This window comes from Melospiza georgiana, chromosome 24 (genome assembly GCF_028018845.1).
Source record: "Melospiza georgiana isolate bMelGeo1 chromosome 24, bMelGeo1.pri, whole genome shotgun sequence".
Lineage (NCBI taxonomy): Eukaryota > Metazoa > Chordata > Aves > Passeriformes > Passerellidae > Melospiza > Melospiza georgiana.
Window position 1 is genome coordinate 4760567 of NC_080453.1, and position 12604 is coordinate 4773170.

The following is a 12604-nucleotide window of genomic DNA, read 5'->3' on the forward strand; positions in this document are numbered from 1 at the left end:
TGAGATACAGGAGGGATCTGGGTGGTGCAGAGCTGTGTCAGAGGCTCATGGAGGCTGGCAGGAGTCAGGCTGGGGCTGTCACATTTGGGCAGTTTGTTGGAAGCATATTTTAGAGTGCAGTGTCCTTGAGCTGGCACTCATGTGGCTCTCAGCAAAGTGGGATCCCCATGCAGCTTAAGTCTCCTCCTTTGGGGAAGAGTCACCATTTGTTTATTTATTTATTTAAATTGGACATTTACAACATCTGATTCTCTTCCATGACACGAGATCTTGCTGAGAGCCTGCTGCAGTGTTGGCTGAGGGATACCAGCAGTCAGCTCTGTGCTTTATCACAGAATTATAGAATCATTAAGGTTGGAAGATACCTCAAGACTGAGCACCACCATGTCCACTACACCAGAGCTCTAGTGCCACATCCAGACACTTCTTCAGCAACCACCACCTCCCTGGGCAGTCCGTTCCCATGCTTTACACCCCTTTCTGTGAAGAAATTCTTCCTGATGTGCAACCTGAACCTCTCCTGGCACATCTTGATGCTATTTCCTCTTGAACTGTCCCTTGTTCCCTTGAAGACCCTCACCTGCCTGCCCCTCCTGTCAGGGAGCTGTGGAGGGTGACACATTAGGGTTATTATTAACCTCATTAGGGTTATTGGGCCATAACCTTTCACAAACCCTGTTTGAGCAGCTCAAACACAGTCACAATGTTTTTTCTTCCAATACTTCTGAAAGGAACAGGTCACACATGCCTGCCAGCAGGGTTCTGAGGTGCTCAGGCTAAAGCAGCTTTTCAGAAGCCCTCAGAGGGGCACAGAAACTCCTGTGCCATGAGATTTATGTGTGTGGGTACTTGAGAAAGTCCCACAGACAGCAGAGGGGCAGAGCCAGAGATGGAGAGTGCTTGTCTGCTGCCTTTATACATAAACACCTTTCAGCCTGGGTTTTTATGTCTAGGGCACTTTTCCTGCCAGGACTGCTAGCCTTTAATAAAAATGACTGAAGAAAATTATGAAAAGAAGCCTTAAAAGTTGTAAATAACCTTTCACATGTAGGTTACCTTCTGCTATTGAAAGGGAAACCAACCTTACTCCTTTCACAAGTGTGTACAGACACACACACTATTTAGGAGAGAGGCAATAAGTGACTACTGTGCACCTTTTGATTTGGATTAAAAAGCAACCAGTATTTAATATTCTTTCAGTATTTTTCTTCTCAGAGTATTGCTCAGTGTTGCATGTAAAGAGGCTGTAGTTTGTCGAGCTGTTACAGAAAGTTAAACTCTATTTCTCTTACATGTAGAAAAAGCCTGGTTTTCAAAACCCCAAACTCTTGCCAAGTTGGATCTGTAAATAACCTTTAAGCAGCCACTCAGTGCTGCGTCCTGAGACAGCTTCCTCCTTCTCCTGACTGCCCCACTGTGAACAAAATGGAATTATATTGATACAATTAATCTTTCATTAGTTAGTGGAGTGTCAAAACATGCTATTCGTGGCTTTCCCAAGGGCTGGTTTGTGGCTCAGCCATTCATTTGGGTGTTTTGTGGCAGGGCTTGGCAGGCCTGTGTGGTTGTGGCAGCCCTGCCCTGTGAGAGTGCTTGTGCTGGAGCACTGGATCCCTGCACACATCTCCCAGGAGCTCTGATTTTTCAGGAATATTTCTTTATAACAAGAATGCAAATGCCTTTGATTTTTGGGCAAAGTCCAGCCAGTTTTTCTCCAACAAGGAAAACAAAAATTGCAGCACATCTTGGACACTCGTGGCAGTACTAACAGCAAAAGTATTTCCTGGGTCATTGTCCAATTTCTCATCCTTATTCCCCAGAACTGCTGTGAGCAATTTGAATTGTAAGTGGCAAGCTGGGGATTGCTGTGCTGCTTTGCCAGAGTTAATGTTATGTTTCCATGTGTTTTCTTTCATAAATTCCAGCTCTGCCTCCCTTTGTTAGTGAGTGGGAGCAGCCCCTCCTTCCACACACACGCCCTGGGCCCGCTGTAGGGTTAGCACAGAGACAGCCATGTGTTCCTTGTGCTTATTCATGCTGCTCCTGCTGCCATGAATTTGGTGTTGTCCACAAATTGGAGAAAGTTTGAGGGGGTGAAATGAGTTTTGTGTATTCTGTGCTACCCCAGGTGACAGAATGTGTTTTTCCCCCTACTGTGTGATGAGTTCATGCTGCAGATAACTGTGTGCTCCAGAATGGGGAATTTTCTCATCTTTATTTCTTTTGTCCTAGACATCTTCAGTCCTGTAAGAGCAGCCCAGTCCCAGGATAAGGACAGCAGCAGGTGGTAGAATGCGGAAACCAGGCCCTCAGAAAGGTGAGCAGTGATTTGGCACAGCCAAGGGCCCTGCAGTGAGCTGGCATGGCCTCAGTGCCTCAGTGGGGTGGGAGCTGAGGGGATGTGGCTGGAAGCCCAAAACTGAGTTGTGTTTCTCAATCCATGTGCAGAGAGCAGTTCATCAATCCCCTCTGTGACAGGAAGAGAAGAGTCTTTTTAGGGGCATCCCTGCAGCTCATGGAGGGTGCCCTGCAGAACCCAGGGCACCATCTGGCAGAGCTCCCAGCATGAGGCAAACTGCCTGAGCTGGCACAGCCTCCCCCTCTAATGAGGCATGAAACCAGAAACCAGCCTGCCTTGTGGAGAGGAAATCTGTCAGGAGGTTCCCCTGCCACCCAGTCCCTTGGCCCCTCACACAGCACGTGCTTCCTGGGTCCTGCATCCCCAGCAAAAAGGGTGAAGCCAAGCAGGCTGAGCTGCTCTGGCTTCTTGTGCTGAACAGAAATATTGATTTCCTTTAGTGCTGTGCCATGCATGTGCGTCTGACTGGAGTGATCTCATCAGGGAGGAGGGGGGAAGGGAGAAGGGAGAGGATGGAGCATCCTCCACAGCTCTTTGTTCACATCTGCTCCACACTCCCAAGGTTTATTGCAGGAGATTTCTATGCTCGATTTCTCTGCTCCCTTTATTTTATTTTTTTTTTTAATGTCTCCTTTGCTTCTGTCGTGGTTCATCTTACAGCGGCATTATCCTCTTCCTAACACTGCTTGTCCTTTAATGAAGTGAAAATAAATGAAGGAAAGCAGGGAATGGGGAGACCCTGCTGTGAGGCAGCTGGAGGGCTTGGCAATAAAGGAGCCTGGTTGATTAGTCAGCAGCATGGCCCAGGCCAGGCTGGCTGGGTTCAGCCTCACTCACAGCTTGTTCTCTGTGCTCCTGGAGCCTGCAGCCAGCCTGCCTCTGTGACCTGGGCTCACAATGCCAGCCTGTGGGCTGCAGAGGCAGCACCTGCACTGTGCACATGTGGGTTTCTGTCCTACTTACCTGCTTTTTTAATAATGCATTGAACTTGCTCTGTTTCTTTATTTGTCTGCTGAAATTCTTGTTTCGCTCTCTTTTCTGCTGCTTTTGTATCCTGCTTAATGAGGATTTTTGCATGTTAAAGGTTAAGAACAAAATGTACCTTCACCTGCAGAGTGTGGTGAGAAGCTCCTTTGAGTGCATGGATGCTGTTAGAGCTGTCCTGCAGCACTGAGGGGAGCCTTACCCACCCAGGGGACTCTTTTGCTTCTGCCTTAAATACTTTATGTCCTTTATTCTTGCTTTCTTAGGGACATGGCACAATGCTGTGCCTCGTGGTAATGCATTTATTAGGAAGGGTGTCCTTCAATCCTTTTCATTCATTTATGTCTCTCCAAGGAGGCTCTTTGTCTGGCCCATGTCTAGGGAATGAATCTGTGGCCACACTCCATATGTCCCTCGTGTTCATTTAAGGGATGCTGATCTGGCATCCCTCTGTTGGGCTGGAGGCTGTTGGAGGCAGGCTGGGCATCCCCCACTTCTTGCTCTCTCACTTTCCAGAGCAATAAAACCTACATGCTGTCCTGTCCATTGTGCTGAAAAGAAGAGAAGATTGTAAAAATAATTGTCCCAAAGCAATTCCAGACACGTCAAGACACCCCAGGCCACTTTAGAGGCAGCTCTTAGCCTGCCTCTTCCAGCTACTGCTCAGATTTCAAACCTTTTCCTTTCACAAGGAACTGTTCTTCATGAGGGCAAGGCACATTTCACAGGGCACTACCAAGCTGCTGTCTACAATAACCCTAAAAATGAACTGTAAAATAAAGGAGCTGGAGTGCAGCAGCAATCCCAGGGTGCCAACCTGGCAGCAGCAGGTTGAGGAGCTGGCTCAGGGTGAGCTCTGCCATGGCACAGGGCTGGAGGCCAGGATGAGCATTCCCCACTTTTTGCTCTATCACTTTCCAGAACTGTCTTGAGAACTTCAACTTTTTTGGGCCTCTGAGACCCAAAGTTGTCATGTGCAAAAACAGTTCATGTGAGCTGCTCTGCAGAGCTGGTGCTGCTTTGCTGTGCTCTCCTCTGAGCTGCAAGGGACACAAGGAAACTGCTGTTGTGTGTGGAGAGGGCACTTGTGCAGATTTTCAGAGAAGTCACCACAAAGGGCTGACGTTGCTTGTGTGGAACAACCTGGAGTTGATACACAAGGAGCCATTCTGCACCAAAGATCCACATGAGCCATTTTTAGTGGCTGTTATGTTTGTTCCTCTCAGGCCCTTCTTCTCACAGCTAAAATGATGGGGTTTGCTGTTCTTTATTGCTTGTCACTAAAGGAGAACAGTGGCTGGTGGGAACTGAACAGGGACTGAGGTGCAGATGTGGATCCCTCCTGTCAGGTACCTGTGGAGAGGAAGGGAGCACGCCCAGAGATGGAAGCAAATTATCCACATCACTGGGGTCAGGATAGAGAGGTCACTGCTCCCCACAGACAGTGCAGAAGGGTGCATTGCCTGCCTTCTTTCCCTGACACAAATGCTCTGTTTCTTGTCTCAGCCATAGACTGGAAAGATGGTAAAAAGCACAAGTACAGCCGCCCGTCAGAGTCTCCCTCCCAGTACCAAGGTAAGAGAGCTCCCTTCTTCCTCCCTGCTTCTTTTAGCCTTCCCTTCTGCCTTTTGTGATTTCTGAAGGGTTTTTTTGACAAGTGCATGGTGCAGCAGTGAATATTGGTGATCACCTGTAAGAAACTCTGAGCAGCTCATCACTGCCCAAAGTGTGGGCACATCCTTACAGGGTTTGGGCCTGGAGAAGGGAAAGGTCTGAGGAGACCATGGAGCCCCTTCCAGTGCCTCAGGGGGCTCCAGGAGAGCTGAAGAGGGACTTTGGACAAGTGTCTGAAGTGACAGGACAATGGGAACAGCATCATACTGTCAGAGAGCAGGGTTAGATGGGATATTGAGAATAAATTTGTGTTAAATTCTTCTATTTATTATTGAGAACAAATTCTTGTTAGGGTTGGATGGGATATTGAGAATAAATTTTTGTTAAATTCTTCTATTTATTATTGAGAATAAATTCTTGTTAGGGTTAGATGGGATATTTAGAACAAATTCTTGTTAGATTTTGTCAGGGTTAGATGGGATATTACGAATAAATTCCTTGTTACCCTGCTGGGCAGGCCCTGGCGCAGGGTGCCCAGAGAAGCTGTGGCTGTCCCATCCCTAGAAGTGTCCAAGGCCAGGTTGGACAGGGTTTGGAACAACCTGGGACAGTGGAAGGTGTCCCTGCCCATGGCAGGTGGAAAGGAATGGGCTTTAATGTCCCTTCCAAACCATTCTGTGATTCTGCACAGTGAGAGGGTAAAACTGCAGCATCTGGCACCCTGTAATCCAGGCTGGAAGGATTTCGGGTCAAAGCTGCATTGGGACACCTCTGAGGAGAGCAGGACAGAGCAGACAGCACCCTGGTGTTTCAGAGCTGATAGTTTTGACTCACAGATTGTCACATTTTACTGGGCAGGACAGAGCAGTGGGGCTCATGTTACTAGTGCAGCTGGATTGATGGCTGAGCAAAGGACCTGGGATGGGGCAGGATTGTGTTGCAGGAGCCTCCTCAAGCCAGGTCTCATAAGCTCTCAGAGGCCTATAACACATTCAAGATAGCTCAGCTACCTTTGGAGCCATAAAAATCAGCAGGATGGCTTCTGTTGCAGTGTTGGAAACAAAAAGTTTTAATAAAAGGCAAAATAACAAACAGAGAAAAACTGAGCTAGGTGCAGGAGGTCCTTGCTCCTGGTAACACACCTTACAAAAGTGATTATTTTCTTTGTTCACTTCTTTTTCTAGTAAATTGCCCAGGTGAGACTTTTTGGCTCCTTAAGTTTGAGGTGAAGTCCCCCAGGCCTATGAGGTGGATTTTTCACCTAATGGAGGAGAGAAACCTTGTGGGCTTCTTTCCTTTTTGAGGGGACTGAGGATAGTTTTGTCACTCTATCAACAGAAAGCACACTCCTATAGGGTGGGACAGCCTGTGGGAGAGCTGACCCCTCAGAGCCATGCTCAGACATCAGGGACAGCCACTGTCACTGTCACTGGGATCTGCCAGCCCAGAGCACGCTCTGCTCATTTTCAAACTGTGCTGCTGCTTTCATGTGCTGCCTTGGTGCTCCTGAGCAGCCACACATATGGGCTGCAGACTTTAATGGGATGCCTTGATCTGGCTAGGGCACGTTCTCCTTCACAGATGTGACCTGAAACGCACATGTATTGTTTCAGTTGGATTGATGACCCCTCGGGAGCCAAAATGCTAATGGAGCCCAAAGCAGACTTCAGTTAAAGATATAAACACAAACTCCATCTTCATTTAAATTCTGGGCAAAGGATCAATGTTAAGTGCAACATAAAGAAAATCAAAACATGAGGGTGCAGAGCTGCATTGTTCACAGCTACTGCAGTTCGACCCCTTGGGTTTGTGGAGTGTTTTGTTTGGAGTAAATATTTTTGGAGGTTAAGACATCAGAGCCCAAATGTGACTCTCTGCCTGGAAGTAATATCTGCCTTTGGCATGAGCACAGGACAGGGAGCTTTCCCAAGGCAAGCACAAGTGACAGACAGTCACCCCAGTGGCATTTCCACAGCCAAGGCACAGGGAATCACACAGGTTCCCAATCCTTGGCTTTGGTTTGGCTCACAGATGGAATTGCAAAGAGGGTGTTTCTCATTTAAGGGTCTTTCTCTCGTTTCTTCCTGTGAAGAAGATCCAGTGTGCTGGAGAGAAGCAGAGAGGGACTTGGGACAAGGGTCTGAAGTGCAGGGTTTCCTCTCATACTAAGGGTGTTGTGGCAGCTTCCAAGTGCAGTTTGCAGTTTTACCTTGGTCTGAGGGTAATCTTGAAGAAGATGTGCAGGTTCTACCTGTGCTTGCCCTGCCACCTGTGTGTAAGGGGATGGTAGTGACACTGCTGGATCAGCTCTGTCTTTTCTTAGAAGTCTTTCTGCTGCTCCTGCTTTTCTTTGCAAAATAAATCACCAGAACCATTAGTGATAGGAATGAGAGAATCACAGGATATCCTGGGCTGGAAGGGACCCACAGGATCACCCAGTCCCACCCCAAACCCTGCCCAGAGCCCCCAACAGCCCCACCCTGGCCATCCCTGCAGCGCTGCCCAAATTTCTCCCCCATCCTTCATCTCCCCCATCCCTCACTCTCACACAATCATGGAATGTGCTGAGCTGGAAGGGACCCACAGGGATGATCAATCCCAAAGCCAAACCCTGCCCAGAGCCCCCAGCAAGCCCAGCCTGGGCATCCCTGGAGCTCTGGCAGCCTCGGGGCCGTGCCCATTGCCTGGGCAGAGCCAGCACCCTCTGGGGGAAGAACCTTGCCCTGATCTGCAGCCTGAGCTGCCCTGGCCCAGCCCCAGCTGTTCCCTCAGGTCCTGGAGAAGCTGCAGTTCCAGTGCTGTGTGTGTCTCCATACAGTGGTTCAATCCCAGCAGGCTTTAGAATTAATCTCAAATAAGTTCCATGTCCAAACACTATTTTTAGAGGCCTGCAGCTGTGTCAGAAATTCTCTGCCCCCACTGGGGTTGTGCAGCATGGATCTGGGCTGTGGGCTAAGCTGCTGCAGGGAGCAGGATGGCCTGGCTTGGTGTGGAGAGAGTGGAAAGTGGGAAGATTAAAACCATGACAACTTTTAATAGTGATGGATTGAAACCAGCTGAGGGGAGTTTGTTTGGTTTTTTTAAAATAAAATTATCAAGCACAGCTGATCCTGTTCAGGCTGCTGGCTCAGGGCCTGAGGCTCAGACTGGCACTGCTCACCCAGTACTGTCACCTGGGTGTCCTCTGTGCTCTGGGGACAAGAAGGGCCACCCCAGTCTGAGATGAGCCCAGATCAGCCACCAGAGTTAAGGAGTTAAGGCATTTCCAGGCCAGGAGTGCCCAGCTTTGCTTTGCCTGGATGTTTACTCCACATTATTCATACAAAGAGTTTCATTGACAGAACCAAGTATAAAATCATATCTTCAATTAAAGCAAAAGAATTTTGATTTTGTGAGAGCATCTTTGCAGTAACTCACTGAATTTCTTCATTCACCCAGTGTGAGGCTGTGGCTGAAATGAAAATATGTGCCAGTGGATGGAGCTGAGTACTCTGTGGCATGGAGAGTGCTGTCAGTCTGCAAACAGCAATATTCAGCCAGTGTGGCAATGAAACTGTATTTTTTCTGTTCATTTTCCCCATTTTTAACAGTGTACTAGTCATCTGCATGGGAGGTGGTGAGAAAGCAGCATTCCTTGTATTTATTTGAAGCTTGTAGATTCTGAAGGCTCCTCTGTGCACAAGGCAGCACTGAAGCAATGTGTGCTGACCTTACCGCCTCGGTTTTCAGAGGTGTGGTGTGTGCTGCAGTAGCTAAAATGGCTCTTAATGTAGCTTTTGTTTTGAAAATAGACTGATTAAGAACTTGCCTGACTCGGGGAAGCAGTGGCTGACTTTAATTGTGCTGCCACCACTGCTCTTGAAATGCCTTGAAAACAGTGGTCTCCCGGGAGCTGTTGGGATGAATACAAGTGAATGTCATGCTGCAAGGTTCCTCTCCCAGCTGCTCAGTTTAAATGGCAAAAGTCATGATTTGCTCAGATCACAGGAGATTTTAATTCCTCATTTAATAACAGGTTTCCCTGGGTGGCATATTGCTTTTACCCTTCCTGCTGTACATGAGGAAGGTGCAGGCAAGGATGAAATGCATTTCCCCTGGCAGCAACATCGGTGGAAGGGGGCTTGAGGTTGGGTGTGAGGTATTGAGCTCAGTAAATCCTTGTTTGGAGGATCCCTGCTCCCATCCTGTGGACTTCATGGCACTTAGGAAGTTAATTTTTGTGCTGTCCACTTATTGCTGGGGTTGGGCTGATCCCTGGTCTGTGCTGGACCAGGGGGACCATCCAGTCACCACAAAGCAGATTCCCGTTCTAAATCCATGATTTACAATCATGGCATCACAGAACGGCTTGGATTGGAAATAACCTTCAAGATAATCTCATTCCAGCCCCCAAGCTGTGCTGCTCACAGCCCACAGTGACTGTTTGCAGTCCCCAGACTGAGTGATGTGTTTAATGAACGGTTTTGAAGGGACAGTTGTCTGGAGGACTCAGCAGATTCCCATCTGTGCTGGGTGGTTTCCATTAAGTTGCAGGTTGTTATCCTGGCTCTGTGCAGCCCCTTCTCAGCAGCACCGAGGCAGGAGGATGCCCAAGGCAGAGCTGTGCTTTGTTCTGCCTGTCACTTGCAGTTGTAAATCTTCTGTGCTCACAAACATCAGAGCTTCTTGGTGAAAACACGTGTCCTGTGAGCACCTCCTCTGTGAGAAGTGCAGAACTGCCAGCTCAGGAGTCTGGCCAGTTCTTTTGCTGAGAATTTTGCTCATCTGTTCCTATTTGAATCCTTTTGTTTTTACTTCTTAGGTCACTTCACGTGGGAGAAGTACCTGAAAGAGACATGTGCCATCCCAGCTCCTGCCCATTGCTTCAAGCAGGTAAGAGGGTGAAAACAAGAAAGGTCAAGGGCTTTGGTCTGCTGGGGGCCCTGGAATTCTGTGCCTGGGATAGACCCCTGGCTTGGAAAGGAAGATACTTAAGGATATTGGAGAATTAACAGAAATCCAGGTGCTGAAGCAAAGATTAAAAAGATTCATTTAGAGCAGCGCATAAGATTTTCCTCTCAAATGTGCATGTTGTGAGCATGAGTGTGCTACTAACTCTGCCAAGCCCTTGGAGAAAGTGTCCTGAATAGGCTGGGATCCAGCTTTTGGTGGATCCTGCTCAATCAGGAGATTTTCAGCAGAATTCACCCAATTGTTGTGAATTGTTGAGAGAATAGCAGCCCCTGGGTAGCAGGTACAGGAGTCAATCTGCATGGGACACCTGGGTCTGGGCAGGAGGGAGCATCAGTGTCTGTGTGGGACTGGGTTTGGCTGGGTGATCTTCCCAGGAGAGGGTTAATCCCCTACACTGGGCACTGGTGGGGCTGCACCTCAGATCCTGAGATCAGTTTTGGGTCCCTCACAACAGTTTTGGGCTGGAGCATGTGCAGAGAATGGAACAGAGCTGGGGAAGGGTCTGGAGCCCCAGGAGGGGCTGAGGGAGCTGGGAAGGGGGTCAGGCTGTAGAAAAGGAGGCTCAGGGGGGACCTTGTGGCTCTGCACAGCTCCCTGACAAGAGGATGGAGCCAGGTGGGGTCAGGCTCTGCTCCTAGGGAACCAGGGATAGGATAAGAGGAAACAGCTTCAACTTGTGCCAGGGGAGGGTCAGGTTGTATATCAGGAAAATTTCTTCACTGAAAGGGTGATCAGGCCAAGGAAATGTCTGCCCAGGACACTGGTGGAGTCCCCATCCCTGGAAGTGTTCAAAAGACATGTAATTGTGGTGCTTAGGGGTACTGGGTCAGTGGTGGGCTTGGCAGTACTGAAGTTGATGATGTTAGAGGTGTCTTGCAGCGTTAATGATTCTGTGATTCCAAGAGAACTGACTAGTTGCCTAGATGATGCAGGATGGGAGGATGGGGGTCTGTTACAGACCTGCCAGGGCTGGCTGAGTTCTCAGTGGTGCCTCTGCTGTGCCTGGAGGGGCTGTCAGCCTTCAGCAGACCCCTTTGGGTGCCCCTGCTGCTGGAAGCTTTGTGCCTGAGCTGGTGCATGCATGTATTGGTAATCCTGGTCTGACTGGCCCTTGTTGCTGTTGGTTTGGAGGGTCCCCAGGGAGCCCCCTGAGCTGTGTGTTTGCTGGTAGCAGCAGGCAGGCAAGGAGATGTTTTGCAGAGATAATCAAAACTCCACAACTTTTGTGAAAGTTGTAAAGCTGGTATGTTTATTACAGCACTGGACACACGTGGGAATCATTCCCCTAAAATGACATGTGTACTTCTGGGGACTTCAGGTCCCTTTTTATCCCCCTCTCAGATACATATGCACACAATTTCACAATAGATTCATACATATTCGTTTTTATGAATTTCATGTGACATTTGCTGCTAGTTCTTCTTTATCAGAAAGACTTCTTAGGTCAGGCTGACCTGCTCTCACAGCAGTCTCTGTCTCTCTCTGTCACCCTCTGTCTCCCCCCTTCCCCTTATCTCTGTCCTTCACTGAAGCAGTTTCTCTGAGCCTAGGCTTTGCAGTCAGGCTTAATAGTTATATATTCTAATCACAGACTCAACTCAAAAATGTACATTTCACCTATAACAAAATGGATTTCTACCCTGGAAAATTTCTATCCACATGGCTTCTGAGGGTGCTGATTAGATGAGGGTTTATTGGGGGTCCCACCTCTGGAGCAGCAGGGTTTGAGGGAGAAGGGGGAGAGAGGGAGAGCCTAGGGAGAGAGAAGGGCCAAGAGAGATTCTGTGGCTTAACAGGGAGATTCAAAGTGGGTGCAGAATAATCCTTGGGCCAATGGAATTTACAGATCCATGATGCTTCAGGGGAGGATCACAGGCTTGGAACAAACCCTACGTTTTCCAAGGGTAACACAGAGCAAACCATTGAACTAAAACATAACACCACAGCCTTTATTCCACTCTTTTCAGTCCTACACTCCACCTGCAAACGAGTTCAAGATCAGCATGAAGCTGGAGGCCCAGGACCCCCGGAACACCACGTCCACGTGCATCGCCACCGTGGTGGGGCTGACGGGCGCCCGCCTGCGCCTGCGCCTCGACGGCAGCGACAACAAGAACGACTTCTGGAGGCTGGTGGACTCTGCTGAGATCCAGCCCATTGGCAACTGTGAGAAGAATGGAGGCATGCTGCAGCCTCCTCTGGGTGAGCTGGAGTTCGGCTGTTCAACAAGGGTGGAGTTGATGGTGGGGAAAGTTTGGGATGTGGGAATGTTCCTCACTCGGGGCTCAGCAAATGTGGTGGTGTTCACAGGGGCCACAGGATGGGGGGGCATCCGCAGCAGAACAGAAAGCCTCACCAGCTTCTGAGAATGAAAATTCAATATAAACTTCAAAATCCCGTCAGCCTGAAAATAGATTTCTACTCCCTTACCTTCTTCCCCATTGCACTCTTTGTATCATGATCTGTCCTACAATTTGCAGCATGATATATGGCCTCAGACCCCTACATTTCAAAATTTTTCACCTACCTACTATTCTTCCTATTTGCCATACTCATCCTAATCATTGCCAATAATCTATTTATCCTGTTCATTGGCTGAGAAGGAGTTGGAATCATGTCCTTCCTACTAATCAGCTGATGACATGGATGGGCAGAAGAGATGAGAATCTTGACTCCATGTTTCAGAAGGCTGAT

The 12604-nt window shown here is 48.6% G+C and overlaps 1 protein-coding gene across 5 annotated transcripts in view; it reads left to right on the top strand.

Moving 5' to 3' along the window:
- SCMH1 (Scm polycomb group protein homolog 1) overlaps positions 1-12604 on the top strand; it is a 64541-nt gene that overhangs the window by 17221 nt on the left and 34716 nt on the right. For all 5 annotated transcript variants that reach the window (XM_058040235.1, XM_058040238.1, XM_058040237.1 and 2 more), the window contains 4 exons: positions 2233-2317; positions 4850-4918; positions 9759-9829; positions 11878-12112. In XM_058040235.1, the coding sequence (XP_057896218.1) occupies positions 2293-2317; positions 4850-4918; positions 9759-9829; positions 11878-12112 (400 nt within the window). In that variant the 5' untranslated portion in view covers positions 2233-2292. The remainder of the gene's footprint in view (positions 1-2232; positions 2318-4849; positions 4919-9758; positions 9830-11877; positions 12113-12604) is intronic.